Genomic DNA, 20018 nt, shown 5'->3' with positions numbered 1-20018 from the left:
ACTCTAGCTACAGCAATTGCATAGCTAGAATCGACGTATCTGTGCTTGACTTACTTGGCCATCCTTACTGAAGAGGTTGTGAAGAAGGTCGACGGGGGGAGTTTCGACCTCCCTTACTCCTTGCACTGCACAAGGAGTACAGGGGTCAACTGCGAACCCTGAGAGATTGATTTCACATATCCCTACCAGAGGCATGAAACTGAACCCCAAAAGATCGACCCTGAATGGGTTGATCTTCCAGGCTAGTGTCAACATAGCATTAGTTATACTTTACAGGCTGTATAGCTGTAAGATGTCATGAATTAAAGTGAAGGGTGTGGACCACTTTAAAGTCCATCTTCCTGTTGGTTTCATTGCAGGTATCTTCTTTTCTGGTCCCTTGGTATGATCATGACACAAGCTTAGGTTCCAATTCACTCATTGGGAAGTGGGGTTACAGCTTCAGAGGTAAACTACAGGAGGAGAATGTAGCTGGAGAGTGACAGTCTAAACATGTGGCTATTCAGGGGAATTTTTCTAATTCATTTTAAAACCAATTCAGCAAAACAGATTGTCAAAGCTGCCCAGTACTGGAAGAGTACAGTACAGGACTCTTACCAATGGGGGAGCAAACCACCATAGACTAAGGGTATGTCTACATCTGGATGTGTATTTCCCAGTTCTCATGGACACAACTGCACTAACTTTGCTTCCACTAGTGCCTAAAATTAGCCACGTGTCTGCAGTGACTCAGGCGGTGGCTCAGGCTAGATACCCATGAGCACAGCTAGTACAGGTGTGTCTCCACAAGCTGGGAATCACACAGCCCGGCTCCAAGGTAAATGCACGCTTGGTAACACAATTGCTAAAGGTTGTGTAGGATTTCTGAGGCAGAGCAGGGTCTTCCATGTCTTAGAGGAGGTTAGTTAAACAGAAATTAAAAGGTACAGTGACTGGAATAAAATCCCTGCAAGCTGCATGGAAAATATTCAAGGACACCATAATAGAGGCCCTAGTTAAATGTATACCCCAAATTAAAAAGAGAACCAAGAGACCTAAAAGAGAGACACTATGTCTTAAAAACCATGTAAAAGAAGCAATGAGAGATAAAAAGGCATCTTTTAAAAAGTGGAAGTCCAATCCTAGTGAGGTAAATAAGAAGGAACATAAACATTGCCAAATTAAGTGTAAAAATGTAATAAGAAAAGCAAAAAAAATTTTGAGGAACAGCTACCCAAAAACTCAAAAACTAATAGCAAAATGTTTTTTAAATACATTAGAAGCAGGAAGCCTGCTAAACAACCAGTGGATCCCCTAGATGATCGACGTACAAAAGGAGCAATCAAGGATGATAAAGCCATTGAGGAGAGACTAAATGATTTCTTTGCTCCAGTCTTCAAGGCTGAGGATGTTAGGGAGATTCCCAAACCTGCACCATCCTTTGTGGGTGATGAATCTGAGGAACTGTCCCGGATTGAAGTGTCATTAGAGGAGGTTTTGGAACAAATATAAAAACTTAACAGTAACAAATCACTGGGACCGGATGGCATTCACCCAAGGGTTCTGAAAGAACTCAAATGTGAAATTGCAGAATTATTGACTGTGATTTGTAACCTATCCTTTAAATCAGCTTCTCTGCCCAAGGACTGGAAGACAGCCAACATAATGCCAATATTTAAAAAGGGTTCTAGAGGCGACCCCAGCAATTACAGACCGGTAAGTCTAACATCAGTACCGGGCAAATTAGTTGAAATGATAGTAAAGAATAAAATTGTGAGACACGTAGAAGAACATAATTTGTTGGGCAACGGTCAACATGGTTTCTACAAAGGGAAATTATATTTTACTAATTTATTGGAATTCTTTGACGGGGTTAACAAACATGCAGAGAAGGGGGATCCAGTAGATATAGTATACTTTGATTTCCAAAAAGCCTTTGACAGAGTCCCTCACCAAAGGCTCTTGCGTAAATTACGTTGTCATGGGATAAGAGGGAAGATCTTTTCATAGATTGAGAACTGGTTACAAGACAGGAAACAGTAAATTTTCTAAATGGAGAAGGGTAACGAGTGGTGCTCCCCAAGGGTCAGTCCTAGGACCAATCCTATTCAACTTATTCATAAATGAAGTAGAGAAAGGGGTAGTGATGTGGTAAAGTTTGTGGATGATACTAAACTGTTCAAAATAGTCAAGACAAAAACAGACTGTGAAGAACTTCAAAAAGATCTCACCAAACTGAGTGATTGGGCAACAAAATGGCAAATGCAATTTAATGTGGATAAGTGTAAAGTAATGCACATTGGAAAAATAACCCCAAGTATATATACAATATGATGGGGGCTAATTTAGATACAACTAATCAGGAAAGAGAGCTTGGGGTTATCATGGATAGTTCTCTGAAAACATGCACGCAGTGTGCAGTGGCAGTCAAAAAAGCAAATCGGATGTTAGGAATTATTTAAAAAGGGATAGAAAATAAGACAAAGAATATTTTACTGCCCCTTTATAAAACTATGGTACGCCCACATCTTGAATACTGTGTACAGATGTGGTCTCCTCACCTCAAAAATATATTTTGGCATTAGAAAAGGTTCAGAAACGGGCAACTAAAATGATTAGGGGTTTGGCATGGGTCCTATATGAGGAGAGGCTAAAGAGACTGGGACTTTTCAGTTTAGAAAAGAGGAGACTGAGGGGGGATATGACAGAGGTATACAAATTCATGAGCGGTGTGGAGAGGGTGAATAAAGAACAGTTATTTATTTGTTCCTATAATATAAGAACTAGAGGACACCAAATGAAACTAATGGGTAGCAGGTTTAAAACTATAAAGTTATTTTTCACACAGCACACAGTCAACCTGTGGAACTCCTTGCCAGAGGAGGCTGTGAAAACGAGGACTGTAAGAGAGTTCAAAGAAGAGCTAGATAAGTTCATGGAGGTTGGGTCCATAAAAGGCTATTAGCCAGGGGGTAGGAATGGGGTCCCTGGCCTCTGTTTGTCACAGGCTGGAGATGGATGGCAGGAGACAAGTCACTTGATCGTTGTCTTCGGTCCACCCCCACTAGGGCACCTGGCGTTGGCCACTGTCGGCAGACGGGATGCTGGGCTAGCTGGACCTTTGGTCTGACCCAGTAATGGCTGTTCTTATGTGTGATCTGTGCCTTAACCACTGGGCCACCCTTTCTCGCCAGTAATTTTGGTAAACAGTGGGTCCATTCCCCTCCTTCTCAAAATGCCATACTTCTGACCCTGCATCATAAAATATGTCCTGAGAGAATTTAGCTTAATATCACCTAGCTTACCAGGGACTGGATGGTGTGAAAAGCCCATGCCATAAATATTCATCAAACAAGCAAGCGAGCTTAAATATAGAAACTCATAAAGTCAAGTACTCTTCAAGCCCCCTCATTTCTTTTTCAAACAAGGAGCCACTGAAGATAAATTTAGTGAGGTCGATCACTTGCACTTTCAGGCGAAGGCTGTAAATCTGACTTGGTGAAACCCCTCCCCCCAACGGTTCACTGTTTATAATCTCCATAGAAAGACCTGGACCAGCATTTCTCTTTTCTAATTCCTGGCCTCATCACTGTCAGATATGAAATTGCAGTCATAAACCACTCGAGTTTACAAAAAACCACCTCTTTGCCACCCCTTTAATAAAAACATGATTCACTATTTGTTACAAGTGCCTGGAAGAAAGGAAATGGGAGCTGAAGTAGTTTCTAAACACCATTGAAAGAGTCTTCCACCCACAGACCCTGGGTTCCCTCCCCTCCCTACCAACTTCATTTCATTACCTATAACTTATTACTTAACACCTCTTTACCCTCATTATCCTATGGGCCCCATCTGCCAGCCTATGGCATTTTCAGCATTGCCTCAGAGCCCTGAGAGATGGTCACCCTCTGCTGTGGTGTCCCTTGACAGTGGTAGCTCCTCAGACTTACTGCTCTGGTGTTGCCAATGTCAGCTGTTTTCACAGAAGACAAAGGAAAGGAGACAGGAATGTCTGGGAACTCAGAGGGGGCAGGGAAGATTTGGGAAGGAACAAACTGGTAAAACTCCTCAGATGATTCTTGCATGTCCTCTAAACATGAACAGCAATGGCCTTGCTTGAATTCAGTCCCAGAGTACATGACACATCCATGCAGCTTTTGGTCCAACATAGTTTCAGTGAGAAGGCATCTACAGGTGCTTCTCACATGCTGCTCTAGCTTTCCTGGGATCTCCATTTCCTCGGGGCCAGGGATCTAATGTTTGGATCAAACAGCATCTCCAGCAGAACTAAGAATATAAATGCACCTTCAAAGTACTAGAAGAGCTTTAGTAACAGAGAGAAAGCCATGCTAGTCTATATACTATCAAAACAAAAAAGCAGTGCAGTAGCACTTTAAAGACTAACAAAATAATTTATTAGGTGGTGAGCTTTCATGGGACAGACCCACTTCTTCAGAGCATAGCCATACCAGAACAGACTCAATATTTCAGGCACAGAGAACCAAAAGTAGTAATCAAGGTGGACAAATCAGAAAAAAAATTATCACGGTGAGTAAATCAGAGACTAGAGGGGCAGAAGGTGGGGATGGGGGAGTCAAGAATTAGATTAAGCCAAGGCTCGTTTGCATACTTGGCTTAATCTAATTCTTGACTCCCCGCCCCCCCATTCTGCCCCTCTACTCTCTGATTTGCTCACCTTGATAATAATTTTTCTGATTTGTCAACCTTGATTACTATTTTTCATTCTCTGTGCCTAAAATATTGAGTCTGTTCTGGTATGGCTATGCTCTGAAGAAGTGGGTCTGTCCCACGAAACCTCAACACCTAATGAATTATTTCGCTAGCCTTTAAAGTGCTACTGCACTGCTTTTTTGTTTTTTTAGAAGAGCTTGAGTGTGAAACAGTCCAGAGGAGGATGCCAAATTTGTGCAGGCACCTGCTGCACACACAAAAGCTGAACTTGCATGGGAAAATTTTAAAGGTGCATCCTTGGCAACCGTGGGCACCAACCTTGGTGAATCTGTCCATAGCTCTGCTTTGGAATAAGACCAGAAATGATAGATTTTATATACAGATGCCATTCCCATCTTTACCTTCAATTGGTAAAAGGTTAGGGATATGGAATGGCTGCCAGATAAGAAGAGATGAATAAGAGTGGGATTTTTCAGCTTGGAAAAGAGACACAACTAAGGGGGGATATGATAGAGGTCTATAAAGTTATGACTGGTGTGGAGAAAGTAAATAAGGAAATGTTACTTACTCCCTCCCATAACACAACTGAAGGCCACCAAACAAAGTTTATAGGCAGCAGGTTTAAAACAAACAAAAGGAAGCATTTTTTCTTCCAACAGTCAACCAGTGGAACTCTTTGCCGGAGGGTGTTATGAAGGGACTATAACAGGGAATGGATAATTGGATGAATGCCTCTTCTGTTCATTCCTTCTAAAGCACCTGGCATTAGCCACTGTCAACAGACAGGATATTGGCCTAAAGGGACCTTTGCCCTGACCCAGCTGGCTGTTCTTCTTTCCATCTATCAAAACAGGAAATACGAATTTTCTGCTCCTTTCTTTAATTTGCCCCCAGGTTCTGAAGAAATGAGCCCCAGGTATTAATGAAAGCCTGGTGAGTCTCCAATGCCACCAGACACTCTCTCGCTGTGGCACAGACATATTCCAGGCAGGTCACCAATTGAAGGTGAGGCAGCATCTGACTACTCCTACCTGTAGGACTTCCGAGTGCATCTCTATTGAATACATTCTGAAAACAAAGGTTAGCCAGCCATATTGTATTAAGACTCCAGAAAGAACGTGCTGCTTTGAAGGGACATATTCAGCACACTAAGTGGGTCTGAGTCTTCTAATGTTTGTTTACTGATGCGTTAATACCATGGGAGGGCACTGGGATTTCGAATTATGTCTGCTCAGTTAGCAACTGCTGCATTGACATGGGAAGCTATAAACAGTTGAAGAAATGCCTTTGCAGCCAACTGCAAATGACCATGCAAATAAGAAACATGCCAGAAAAAAGTAAATAATAAAAGCTCAGAGTGAAAGGGAGTTCTCAGAAAACACTGGCTATTGGACAGGAATCATTCCACCCTGTTCTGATGTCCTGGAAACTTCCTGTTCAGCACCGGATAGAGAAATAAATGGAATGGCCCTTACTATCACAGCATGTCTCCCAGTCCTGTACCAGTGGAGGGTTCTTGGCTATTATAGGTTCCTTCAGCGACCTGTCTAACAGGAAACCTCCAGGTAACCAGGGTTCTGCCAGGCATAAGCACAGAGCCAGCTAAGCTCATCTGCGCAAGTGAACCCAACAGCCCAACAATCAACCTTGTGCGCAGTATGTCTGCTGTAACACAACAAACACACAATAACAACAATCATGCCTGTGTGCGCAAGTCTACAATAACTCAACAATCATGCCTGTGTGCACCATGTCTGCAATAACCCAACAGACACACAGTAACTCAATCAGCCTTGTGGGCTCATGTCCACAATAACCCAGCAAACACTCAGTATCGCAACAATCAGGTCTGCGGGCAGGTCCCAACCAGGGACCAATAATACAACCAGGTCCCAATTTTCTGAAGAGGTACAATCAGGTGCTTAGATGTCTATGTGCTGTACAGGGCACCCACCAAACCAGGTATTAAATTGTTAGCAGCTACATCACCTATGTTGAAAAAACAGAGACAGAGTGGAGGCTCCTTTGAAAGCTGGGATCTCACGATGCCAGAGGAGAACTTCTCCTCTTGAAGTCTAGTTATGGGCAAAAGGTCAGTGAGCAGTGTTTCTTCTAATTTTTGCATCCATGGGTGGAATAAATTTTGTTATGTGCACCGATGCATGTGCACCACCAGCAGAAACCCATGCTGCCAGCTGTGGGTGCTCTGCTAATCAGCTGGGCGGCACCTGAATCTCTCTTGAGTAGCTGTCAAAGTGCTCAGTTTACAGGGAACACTGCCTGTGAGGTGTGTGTATAACGGGTAGGAAGTCTCTTGCCCACGGAGATTAGAGTAGACAAGACAATGGGTTAGACGTGCCCAAATTAGCCTACTTTGGATCCCAGGATAGTCACCACAACACCCACTGGGGAGGAAGGAACCCCAGGGAGAAGGAATCAAACTGCCTTTGAGGCCTGCCGTGGTGCTGACTTTTGCTGCACAAACCCCGAAGTCTGTCGACCTTGTGCAACTGCTGGGATTGCCACGCTGGCTTGAACCTGAGGCTCTCTGCTAGTGCCTTGGACAGGAACAGCACAAGCAAGGCAAGCATCAGTACGCCCCCCTGACACCGGGAGCTCCTGAAGATAGCTCGGCCTTTGGCCTCTTTTGCTGAAATTGCCAGCGAGAAGGACTAGTTGGGGTAGTCCTGCTGCCAAACCATTGATCCAAACACACCAGACTGTTGGGGACGTTGTCACTGGAACTTGACTTGGGCTTATCCCTGGCTTTTTTGTGACGTATCCACCAGGAAGGTGGATTGATGCCCATGTTCCTTGTAAGCTGAGCACTTGGGCGGCCACCCAGGAGAGATTCAGATGCCCCCCAGCTGATTAGCAGAGCGGCCACAGCCTGTGTGTCTACTGGTGTTGGGCACCTGCCGGTACCTCCATGCACATCACAGCAATTATTTTGCACATGGATGGAAAAAGTTAGAGGGAACATTGGCTGAGGCCACCAAAGAGAACTGAGACACTGCAGTCAGGACCCCCCATCGCCACTGGTCTGAGCAAGAGATGAAATCATGATCTAAAAAGGGGAGCTGGACCTTGCTGCACAAGATCTAAAATCCCAAAGCCAAGGGCCTGTTACTCACGTTCTGTAGGGCTCCTCCCATTGACTGGCCCCAAACCTCTCGCCCTCTGCAGCCGAACGTGCTAGGGAGGCTCTCCATATGAAGAGCCGCCACTGACTCACAGGGCTACAAAAGCAGCATGGAAGCCACCCCCCAAGGAGAGATTCACTGTGGGAGTGGAGCGCTGGCAGGACTTATCCGGGCAGAGGTTCACAAATAAGCATTACACTAATGCAATGTGCGCACTTGCGTGTGCCAGGCAGAACATGCTAAGCACCCAGATCGACAGGCCCGGGAGTTCTCTCTGCAGGCGCAGCCCCATTACAGCAGAAGCAGCTGCACCCTGAGACCTCCCCTGCTGTCCTGCCAAGGGGTCCGACCAGAAGAGGCCACCACTCAGGGCTTCGGCCCGTGGCCCAGGAAACCCACAGCCTCTTACTGAGGCTGTCCTCTTTGTGTGCCAGTTTGGGGAGTGGTTTGGCTTGTTTTTACAAGGACACCAGCTTGCTGGGACACAGCCTAACCCCCACCAGATTCGCTTCACATCAGCCCCCACTCAGCCATCTCTTGGGGTTCACTTTTATGTCCACCTGCCAGGGCTGAATTTAAACCCAACAACACTAGAGCAAAAGCCTCCCTCACTCCCAGGCACATCCTTCGGATTTAGGGGGCTTCACACAATACTATTAAACTGGTGACCCTGTGCCCCGGGGCAGTCTGCGGGTGGGGCGGATACTTTAGAGATGTGATTTTATAATCTTCAGCAGCCCACCAATGAAATATTTTTAAAATAAATTTTAAAGGATGGTCCTTCAGACTAACACAATAAATTCAGAAACAGGCAGCGTAGATCTGGGGTTGGCAAATACCTGTTAAATCATAGAATCCTAGGGCTGGAAGGGACCCCAGGAGGTCATCTAGTCCAGCTCCCTGCTTCAAGCAAGATCAACCCCCACTAAGTCATCCCAGCCAGGACCTTGTCAAGCTGGGACTTAAAAACCTCTAGGGATGGAGAATCCACCACCTCTCTAGGCAACACGTTCCAGTGCTTCTCCACCCTCCTGGCGAAGTAAGTTTTTCGTAATATCCAACCTACACCTCTCCCTCTGTGACTTCAGACCATTGCTCCTTGTTCTGCCATCTGACACCACCGAGAACAGCCTCTCGTCATCCTCTTTAAAGTTCCCCTTCAGGAATGTCTTCATTATAATTTGAATGGCTCTGTCACAGGTTCAATGTGCTGCTAACAGGTCTGGCAGCTTTTTCCACTGTTAACTAGATTCTCTCCGTAGGAAGCAGAGCCACAGAACAGGGATAGAAGGAGGTAGATGAATGTTAAGACCCAATGGTGCCCCAAATTTTCTGATGCCCTACACAGCTGCATATTCTGTGTAAGGGTCAGGACAGCCCTGCTCGCTCCCTTGCCAGGCCAGGACTCCAATGGTAGCTAATGCAGACAGAAAGTGTAACTGCCCCCACGCAGACTCAAACCTGAAGCCTCTGGAGCTTAGCTCAAACTGCAGTGCTGCTTGCAATAAAAGCTAGCTGGCTCTCAGCTGAGGCCACAGAAGAGATTTGCTCTTTTACTGCCCAAATAATCTAGATGGTTATGTCTCCACATCAGTTCTATTCCAAAATAAAGTATTTCCAAATAGCTATTTCAAATGGTTGTATTTCAAAACAACACGTCCACACACAAAATGCATTTTGAAATAGCACCCAACTACTTTGAAATAGCATTTCTGATTCCACGATGCTATTTTGAAATAGTGCCATCGGAGCCCATTATTTGCAATGGCGATATTCTGTGTCTTAATAGCACCTATCTGGAAATAGCTGTTATTCCTCATGGAAGGAGGTTTACCAGAATCGAAATAACACAGCCGCTATTTCAATTTTATTTCGAAATAGTGTGTGTGTCGTTTGGCCGCTGCCAACTTGTTTTTTAAATAATTGGTGCTATTCCAAGATAATTTGCTGTGTAGACAAAGCCTATAGGACAGTGAACCACACCCCTAGAAGTGTGCGTTACAGAAGCTCTCCCCCAAGGAGCCCTACATAGCACTATTGAACAGCGACTGGTGCAGACATGGCCAGGGCTGGCAGGAAACTAAGCAGGGGTCAAGGCTAGTCATGTTGCTCATAGTAAAATAATTTTCTCTGAAAGGTTATGAGAGCAGGAAAAAGGCTAATGAAGTGTCCATGCTGGGCCCTCTCCTCCAAGGAGCATCTTGCTGCCCTCAACACAACACAGAACAGGTTCTGCTCACCTGCTCATGGTACTCAATCCCCATGCTGAGGGTGTTGATCAAAATGGCAATCATAATCCCCCGGCCAAAGTACTTGCTGTCCACGATCTTCCGGAATGTCTCGCACACCACTTTCCAGAATGCCAGGATCTGGCTGGTTTTCCTGTCCCGGGTTTTCCCTCGCCGAGGGTCCCTGTGGTCACTGTAGTGGGCATCCTGGGTGAATTCATATACCCCTTCACTGTCTGAGTCTGCCGTTTCGTTGTCTGTGAGCTCCTGGTCGTGAGCCAGAGTCCTGATGCAGTAGGGGCAGCTGTCTGGGTTGCAAGAACCACTGTCCAGTTTCCCACACTGGCTAGAAATCTTGCAAGAACTTTGACAGGCACCTGGAACACACATAAGCCAAGGTAAGAGGAATCTGTTCCCTGCATGCTGAGTCGGGGAGCTAAGGGTTCAAATGATGGGAACTCCTCATTCATTTCATTGCCATGTTTAGCTCTGACTTTTACAGCCTGAGAGGACAAAGCAGCAGTCATGTAGCACTTTAAAGACAAACAAAAATAATTTATTAGGTGATGAGCTTTCATGGGACAGACACACTTCTTCAGATCTATAGCATTTCCAGGCCAGACTGACAGTTCTATAGGACAGAGGTCCAAAAAAATTGAAATAAAAATTGACAAATCAGATACATAGAACTGAAAGGCGGGGGTGAGGGTTACGTGATACAACTGGCTTGCCTGAGATCATTACGAATATGAAAAGAAGGGAAACAGTTCATGTAATGTGTGAGATAATTGCTATCTCTTTTGAGACCAAGTGTGAGTGTATCGAATTTGAGTATGAATTCCAGTTCACACACCTCCCTTTGTAATCTGCTGTTAAACTCTCTTTGTGGTAGGGTGTCACTATTCAGCCTGAGAGGAGTCCACTAGAGCTGTGTTTCTCAAACCTCCCCCTGCACCCTCTCTTTGTTTGGTAAAGTACTCCGTTTAAAAATACATATATATAAAGTACCCCGAGATTTCTCTTGTGTTTCTAGGTAGCCTGTTGTAAAACTAGGCAAACACCTAGATGAATTGATGTGCCCCTTGGAAGATCTCTGTGCCTCCCCAAAGGTACACATTCCCCTGTTGAGAAACACTGAACTAAGTCCCTAAGTCTGCATGAAGAGAGAAGTTCTAGTCTTGCTCCTTGTCACAGCCCCAGGCCTTTCAGAGAGAAAAGGCCATTGAGCAGCCGTGGCTAGTCAGCTTGGATATCAGAAAAGGTAATGCCTGAGAGTCAACATCCAAAAAGGGGCACAGAAAATTCTTACTGCGTATTCCCAGAGGCTGGGGTGACAGGCCAGACAGGAGGCCCAGGGAGCGCAAGCAGGAGTAGCAGGAAGTTTCCTGCGCGTCCCAGAGTCCCCTGGGAGGAAATGGTCTCCAGAGAGAAGGACAGTGCTCAGTTCACCAAAGGGAAATCCTGACATAGGCCTGAAGCAGCAGGAACTCAGGGAGGCAAAGAGGAAACTCCGCTCAGAGTTATAGGCCTGGGGGAGCGGGGGGGAGGTGGCTTATATTTGATAAATAAAATTGCCTGCAAAAGCGACTTGGAGTGTGGGAAGAGGCCCTTTGTGAGATGGGGACAAGCCCACACCCAGAAAAATCTCAGAGCTTCTCTTAGAGACTTCAGGGGCTGCTCAGTTTTGTCGCTCCTTTCTTCGAGATCCCAGCACTGCTCGAGTAGCTCACCCACAGTTAATGCCAGACCAGGTCTGTTGGCCAAAAAATGCAACATCCACAATGCTGGCACCTCTCCTGAATCCGCATCAGTTTTGCCCAGTTGTTTGTGTTGAAAAGCAAACAACAAAATTCCAAAGAAGTTGGAATGTTTGGACTTTTCATTTTGAAACTTTCTTCACATTTATTTAAAAAAAACAAACAAAAAAACCCCCACCCAAGCTGTACATGATAGTGGGACAAAACATTTCATTGTGGGTCAAAAGAGACATTTACTCTGACACAAAACGAAAAAAAAAAACTTTAAAAAATCTCCTTGATGCACTAAAATGGCTGAAATAAATTGGTTAGCCAAACAAGTTATTCGCTCACTTTCTTATCCTTGGGTTGTATGAGGAGGATCCACAGATCAGAAACTATCCTTTGAAGGTATTTAAAAAACACATACTGGGTATTGCCACAAGTAAACAAACAAGATCCAATACCTGTTCACCTGTTCTATGCAACTCGCAACATCAGAAATTATTCTCCTTTAAACCCAGTTTCTTAGATTCCCCCAGCCCTTACACTACAAATCCTAAGCTGCTCAAGAGGGTTCAAGAGCATCATGCAGAAACATTATATTCCAGGTATCTTCCATTTATATGGTAAATGGTTTTCTGCTGCTCACAGGGAGAAATTTTCACCAGCCAAGGGATCCTTACCACCTCATTATACCTTGGGCTATTAGAGCTAACGGAAAGTAATCAGCTTTTCCACACCCTGGCATGTTAGGCGTTGTAATTAGAGACATTACTGCAGCCAAAGAGCTACTTTTTTACTCCTGCTGTTTGCTGGTACTTCAGAATTACCAGCTTCTCCCTAAACATATGATTCTCAAAGTGTTCCATGCCATGGTAGCTTCCAGCTGACAGATGGGTTCCTTCCCTTAACAGCACAGGCAGAATATGTTCCTATCACAGCTGCCTGCAAGGCTATCAGTATGTCTGCAAGGGCAGGGCTGAAGCGTCCACAGAAACACCATCCAGGTGTGGCATCCAGTCCCCACACCAAAAATCTTTGCCCATTTTCAGAGCCCAACTCAAACTACTTGTGAGGTTCTAGAACACTGGAGGGTGACCTGTGGCCCATCAGGGTTCCGGGTGCAACTTGCAAGACATTTTGTTTACCATTGCTCATGCACCAGGTTGCTGGTTTCCACCTGTGTCATTTGTTTTTCATACTGGTATTACACGCACGTAAACCAAGGGCAAGTGAAGTGAGGTGTGTGCTGGTTGCACATGACACTGACTGGAAAAGCCATGTGCTCCCTCTGCGTCCAATCAAAGGGCTGCCGCAGTTCAGTTGGCACACCCTGCAAATTCTAAGTACACAAGCACAGTTAACAAAACTGCTCTATCCCGGGAGACAATGGGTTACAAAAATTGCGTGGCCCACTGAGAGGAAGGAGGGCCACTCATGCAGCCCACTCACTAGTTTAGGTCGCCCATTGCTGTTCTGGACTAACTGGAAGATCAGGTCTACTTTGTACACAAGGTTCCAGTCAGGAGGGCAAACTGGAAAGGTTAAAATGGAGCGAAAAGCCAATTGGGAGTGTGTGGATTTTGACTGGAACAAATGCCAGAAAGCTTTGCCTAGAACAGTGGTTCTTAACCTGGGCTGCACACAGCCCTAGGGGTGCATGATGCCCTTTTGGGGGGTGATCATCCCTTGCCCCTGGATCTTTGCTGGCACAAAGCTGCGAAGCAGAGACATCTGCTTGGGTTCTGATCTGGGGATGTCTTTGGTGGGTGGGATGGGAAGATTTTGACTTGGCCTTACCTGGAAAATTAGCTCCTGAACCTGCACTGTAGACTGAAAAGAATCTTGGAAAGAGGTAGTGAAAATTGAAAAAAAAAAACAAAAAAAAAAAAACAGGATATATTTCTGGAATGCAGCCAAAGGCTGATCCGTCACACCGGCACTCACCAGTACTCTGTGTCTCCAGGAGCTTGTGCATTGTGCTGTATGGCCCAGGAGGGATATTAAGATTAGTTAGTGTGCTGGCCGTTGGGTTCACAGTGGAATCCACTAAGTTTTTCTCTTTCAGCATCTCCTGCGAGGTGCTGGGGTGTACAGTGGGATAGACCTTGTTGCCAACCACATTCTTGGGAAGACCTTCTGGGCTTGGTAAGCTCAAGCCAGGCTGAGGGAGAGAAGGCCTGCAGCGGATGGGCTCAAAGTGGCAGTCTGCATGGTAGACGCTGTGCACAGATTCTGTGTTGCTGGTAGCTGCATTGGGGGCAGCGTGGGGATTAGAGGCAGGAGGGAGCATAAGCCTGTTGGTGCCATTGTGGAGCGAGCTGGTTTCTACATCACTGATCTCAGGGCTGGCGCGTGGTGCCCGCAGATTCCCATTGCCCAGGTGGTAGTGGTGATGATGGTGGTGGTGATGGTGGATCAGATGGTGCACAGATGACCGTTTCCTCTGCCGATGTTTGCTTGGCTGCCTCTCAGTCCTGCTCGGGCTGGAGAGGAGTCCCATTTTCAACCCTGCCTCTTTGTAGGCTTTGACCAGCTGTTTGCTGGCCTTACGGGCAACATACACCAGATATTTGAGAAGTTCATCATAGCAGCTCCCCGGTTCTGAAAAACTGGCTAGCGTGCTGGCATTGGATAGATAGCGGACCCGTTGCTCCTTCATCAGCTGGCTCTCTCGCTGCTTAGTCTCAGAGAACTGGGTGGCAATGACTACTAAACAAAGGTTGATCATGAAGAAGGAGCCCACCTAAAGGAGAACAGAAGAAGCCATCAGTCCAAGAAAGAGGATGGTGGAGTATTGGTGAGCGGGTATGTGGTAATGACTATTGACAGCTGCTACCCCATGGAAACAGAGGACTCCAAATAGTTTTTGTCACTAGAACTGGTCAACATGTTTCAGAAAAAATGGGTGCCCCACAACCACCAAAACACCCTGCATATTTGGTCTACCAAAACATTTTGCAAAGCTGTGTTGAATTTGCTGAATGGTCTTGGCTGGAAAAAAGCAAGTTGAAATAAAACATTTTGATTTTTCAATTCAAAATGACTTTGCATTTCAGATTTGCTTCAAATTTTATTTCAGAAAAACTATAAAAACTCTTTTAACGCAAAGATTTCATATTGAGTGGAACCATCTTTTTTTTAACACATTTTCTATCCCCAGCAGTCTCTCCCTCCCCCCACCTAGGGTCAACTCAGAATTTTTTCCACTGAACCAACCAACCAACCAGGTGTTCTAGTCAGTTCTCCTAGTCACTGAATAAAGAAATAACACAGCCAGTCTCTGCCCCAGGGAGCTCAAAGTCTGAGACAGGATATTATAGACAGGTGAATAAACAGATGTGTGTGTGTGTGAGAGAGAGAGAGACAGAGAAACACAGGTGCATTTGCTTGAATTAGAGTGAAGGGCAATCTCAGGATCTGCACATAGTCACCAAAACAAAATAGCAGTCAAGTAGCACTTTAAGGACTAACAAAATAATTTATTAGGTGATGAGCTTTCATGGGATAGACCCACTTCTTCAGACCATAGCCATACCAGAACAGATTCAACAACTGAAGAAGTGGGTCTGTCCCACGAAAGCTCATCACCTAATAAATTATTTTGTTAGTCTTTAAAGTGCTACTTCACTGCTTTTTTGTTTTGATAGTATATAGACTAACACGGCTCCCTCTCTGTTACTATACAACATAGTCACCAGTTTAGCCAAACACAGATCATGGTGAATAAACGAGCATTCCCAAGGCACCTTAAAGGCTAACCAGTTTATTCAGCCATGAGCTTTTGTGGGTAAACCCCATTTCTTCAGATGAAAATGGAGAGGAAAAACAGAATTCAAGGGTTTATATAGCTGGGGAAGGTGGGGCAGAGGGAAAAAAAAGGGTTAACTGCCACTAGTTGGGCCAGGTAATGAAGCAAATATAGTAGGATGAGTCTCATTCCTGTGACTATCAAAGGTGGTGAAATTACAGGGAACTATTCCGGCCATATAAACCCTGGATTCTGTTTTTCTTCTCCATTTTCCTCTGAAGAAGTGGGTTTTGCCCACAAAACTCATGACTTACTAAACCGTTATCCACAGAACTGTTTGCTACTTGTGAAAGTACAGGTTGAACCTCTCTCGTCTGGCATCCTCTGTACCTGACTGGTGCCGAATGAGAGAATTTGCTGGGCCACAGGTGGTCAATATTGTCTAGTAATACTTCTGCTGCTTACTGGGCTCTTCGATGACCATTTAGGGGTTAATTACAGCTAAATAATAGCACAGAACTCTGCGGCCACGGGAAACTTGGCCACACCCATGATATAGGGTCATTGGACTAACTAAAATCATGCCAGATTATGGATGCTGCTGGACGAGAGAGTGTTGGACTAGAGAGGTTCAACCTGAACAGACTGATGTGGCTGGCTACCCCCTGAGACTACAGACCATGGTGGTTTGCAGGCATCAGGGCAGAGATGGGCTTCAAGCAGGCAGCTGAAAGCAGATGAAGAGGTGGCTTTGTGAAATCAGTTGCAAAAGCTCTTCCCCCAGCATAAGAGGGGGACAGGAGACAGGGGGATGTAGAAAGCTGGTGGTACAGGCTGATGGTATTGCCTGAGAAATCGGCGTGTTGGCTATATGTGCAGAAAGAAATGGCATTTGCAAGGCAAAGCAGGGCCATAGTGTGGAGGACCATAAAGGTGAGGACAGAAGCAGCTTGTGCTCTGTGCAGAGGAGGAGATAGGCAGCCAGTGTAAGGAGATGAAATGGGGTGAGAGGACCATGGATGTGGGTGTGCATGAACCTGTCAGGCCAGTGGAGGCTGGACACATCTGACCCTGACACACAATAAGCCAGGGCTCATCTTTCAGCCAAGAGTAGACACCACACACTGACACACTCACCAGGTGGGTGCCCCCTGTGCTGTCTGCCCTGCAGGGGCATGGAGGAGCCAGCCTCACAAAATTCCACCCCGCCACCCATGGGGCTTCCCACACCCAGTCTGCACAGATACACGTCTTCTAGAACTGGAAGGGACCTTGGGAGGTCATCTAGTGCAGTCTCCTGCCCTTTTGGCAGGACCAAGCAACATCCCTGACATCTGTTTGGCCCAATCCCTAAATGGCCTCCTCAAGGATTGAGCTCACAGCCCTAGGTTTAGCAGGCCAATGGGCAAACCAGATAACATCAGTGATCAATGAGGGGTAACACTGATTTTGACAAAGAGACTTCGCTTTTTGAAAAATACCCGAGGTCCTCTTAGCTTTTGCTTTTGCTTTTTTTTGTTTGTTTTACGTCTCAGCAGATACTGCTTGTAATGATCACAATTAGCTGCATTAGAATGAAAGTGCTGAGCTCTTTTGATAGGAGGCTTTTTCTTCTAGCAGTGCGTGGGTGGCTTGTGCACAGATTTCCCCTTATTTGTTAACCAGATTTGCCAGGATATTGTTACTGAAGAGCATCAGCTGTCTGCAGCCAAGGATTTGATGTTTTATTACAAATGTGGGTTTCATTAGATTCAGTGTTCCACAAATTGCAGTGACTATTCCACCTCACTTCAAAAGAGCAACCAACGCTTTCTCAGTCTTCCTTCTGCCCCAGTCCCTTTAATCCACAGCAGCATGAGCTATCGATGCCCCCAGCTGTTTCTGCGTTACCTTTGGGATGCGAAGATCTGTGGCAGAGCAGGAGGAATGATCACTAATTAGGGGGAGAAACTCATAGAAGATTTGGAAAACTAGCTATAGATTAAACTTCCAGGTCATTGGTTCAAATCCAGGACTGGGTTGGAAATGACTATGAATGAAGGCAAGAGTGTTTGGTGGCCAACGTGCAGTAGTTATGGTAGCCTTAGTCCATGTCTCACAAGACAGGAATCGCCAGTCCAGCTGTTGCCCTTGTTGGTGGCCTCAGCAGGTTGGGATGGAAGCTCAGCTAACACATGTACTGTGGGCTCCAGCCTCTGAGACCATCAGGCCAAGGCATGTCCTCAAAGTAAAGGGTGAAGGTGTTTTCTTGTGGGAGGAGCCTTTGATCAGCTCCATGTACCCAGCGAGGTCTAGCAGACCAACACCTTTCAGTGGCTGGAAATTCACTTGCTGTTTCATGCACTTAAAAAAAAATAATAAAATGAAGCATCTACTGCAAAGGAGGAAAAGGATGAGGTGGATGACTTATCACAGAATGGGTGGTGGAGTGAGGCAGGAACCTGCTGTAGAACAGGAGAACATGTGCTCACAACTCCAGCAAAATGCAGCTAGATGTAGAACTATAGCAGAAATTCACTCTCCCTTCACAACATATTTCACCCATTTAGCAAGGAGAAATGAGGCTGTTTCAAGGTGTGTAAAACCAGCATGTCCTCCAATAAGTTGGCCTCCACTTCTCCTGGGGTGGATTAAGGGCTATTTCCAACACTCTTCCTGCCTACCCTCCTTCCTACTCCCACCACTACATCCTGCCCTGTACGCCAGAGTGAACAGCATGCTGCCCAGAGATCACTCACAATGATCAAAAGGATGAAGTAGATGAAGTTGTAGAAGGAGTGAGCATCCATGACGAAGTACATGATGTCCACCCAGCCCTCCAGCGTGATGACCTGAGAGAGGCAGGAGAAAGAAGAACCATCAGCTCCCCTGTCAATATCTCCTCAAGTCCAGGGTTAACATGAAGCCTGGGAGCAACAGTCCTCATCAGGTGGTGAAAGTAACTCCAAATTTCTTACAGGTACTGTGCTCTTGCAACCCGAGTCCCTGCCAGCTCTTTAAATAGCTCCTGGCCAGCTTTTGCTGCAGCTCAGCCAGCTGTTGCCAGAGCTGCGCACCAGGGCGCACCCACTCACTGTCATCCTTGGTCCTCATGTCATTAGCACTGGGAACCAAGGACAATCTCCACTGCTCCAAGGCATGCCCTGCAGCTCAGAGGGCAAAATCCTGCTACTTTAAAGTCAGTGGTGAGATTTCCAATTGATCTCAATGGAGCAGCATTTGATCACCCAGTTTTGTAGGTCTAAAATAGATTGATGTTGGGGATATGGGCATAAGACATTGTAACCCAGTTTGCTCCCATTGCAGTGGAAATGGCATTTTCCGCCCATCTGTTGGGCCAGATATTTGTTTCAAGTGGCAACTTTCTTTCTGTCTCAAATATACTGGTATGTTTCAGGGCTGAATACCACATGAGATGGACTCATTATGCTTACAAAGGGTTCCTTCATCATTTATTAACATGCTTATTTAATGCCACTCAGCATGGTAATTGGAAACATACATCATGTTTAAAAGCTTTATGGCAATGATGCTTCAAGAGCTGACAATGCAAAGAAAAGCGATGCACAAACTGAGCTGAAAGAAAACTCAGGTGAAATTCCCCCTGTACAGAGAACCTGCAGAAAAGCCTCTACGTGTCTTAAATCCCAGTTAATCCCTTACATTGACTTTAAATGATGCATAGATCTTCCACACAGGAGTGAATTTCACTCCCAGCAAGAAAGGCTTCATCAGACTGGCATCAGATTGCCTCTTTGACAGGCTACAGGCTTCTTGCACTGCTGCTCAAGAGTTTTCTGTGTATGATATAGCCATAGGCTGGGGTCAGCAAGGAAAATAGCAAGAAGAGACAATTTTTTTGAACCCAGTAAAAAGCTCAGTAATTCAAGGGCCACAATGCATGCTAATACAAGATGGTCATCAATAAATAACATCAAACCATACTTTTTGTAACCCCTGTTTTAAGAACAGCACACACATCGGCCGTGTCTACACTAGTCAAAAACTTCGAAATGGCCATGCAAATGGCCATTTCGAAGTTTACTAATGAAGCGCTGAAATACATATTCAGAGCCTCATTAGCATGCGGGCGGCCGCGGCACTTCGAAATTGATGCGGCTTGCCGCCACGTGGCTCATCCAGACGGGGCCCCTTTTCAAAAGGACCCCAGCTACTTTGAAGTCCCCTTATTCCCATCTGCTCATAGGAATAAGGGGACTTCAAAGTAGCCGGGGTCCTTTCGAAAAGGAGCCCCCTCTGGACGAGCTGCGTCAATTTTGAAGTGCCATGGCCGCCCGCATACTAATGAGGCGCTGAATATGTATTTCAGCGCTTCATTAGTAAACTTCAAAATGGCCATTTGCATGGCCATTTTGAAGTTTTTGGCTAGTGTAGATGTAGCCATAATGATTTGTAATGCGATACAGTAAACCCCCATCTTACACATAGGTTGTGTTTCCAGGCAACCATATGTAAGTCGAATTTT

At 45.6% G+C, this 20018-nt stretch overlaps 1 protein-coding gene across 1 annotated transcript in view; it reads right to left on the bottom strand.

The window, feature by feature from the left end:
* The window catches only part of CACNA1G (calcium voltage-gated channel subunit alpha1 G), a 199046-nt gene that overhangs the window by 143262 nt on the left and 35766 nt on the right, over window positions 1–20018 (bottom strand). The window contains exons 6-8 of the mRNA XM_075014142.1: window positions 18271–18363; window positions 13729–14527; window positions 10055–10419 (exon numbers count right to left, since the gene is read on the bottom strand). Coding sequence (XP_074870243.1) covers window positions 10055–10419; window positions 13729–14527; window positions 18271–18363 — 1257 coding nt within the window. The remainder of the gene's footprint in view (window positions 1–10054; window positions 10420–13728; window positions 14528–18270; window positions 18364–20018) is intronic.

This window comes from Carettochelys insculpta, chromosome 20, assembly GCF_033958435.1.
Source record: "Carettochelys insculpta isolate YL-2023 chromosome 20, ASM3395843v1, whole genome shotgun sequence".
Lineage (NCBI taxonomy): Eukaryota > Metazoa > Chordata > Testudines > Carettochelyidae > Carettochelys > Carettochelys insculpta.
Note: the sequence above shows the minus strand (reverse complement) of the source record. Positions and strands in the feature narration are given on the sequence as shown.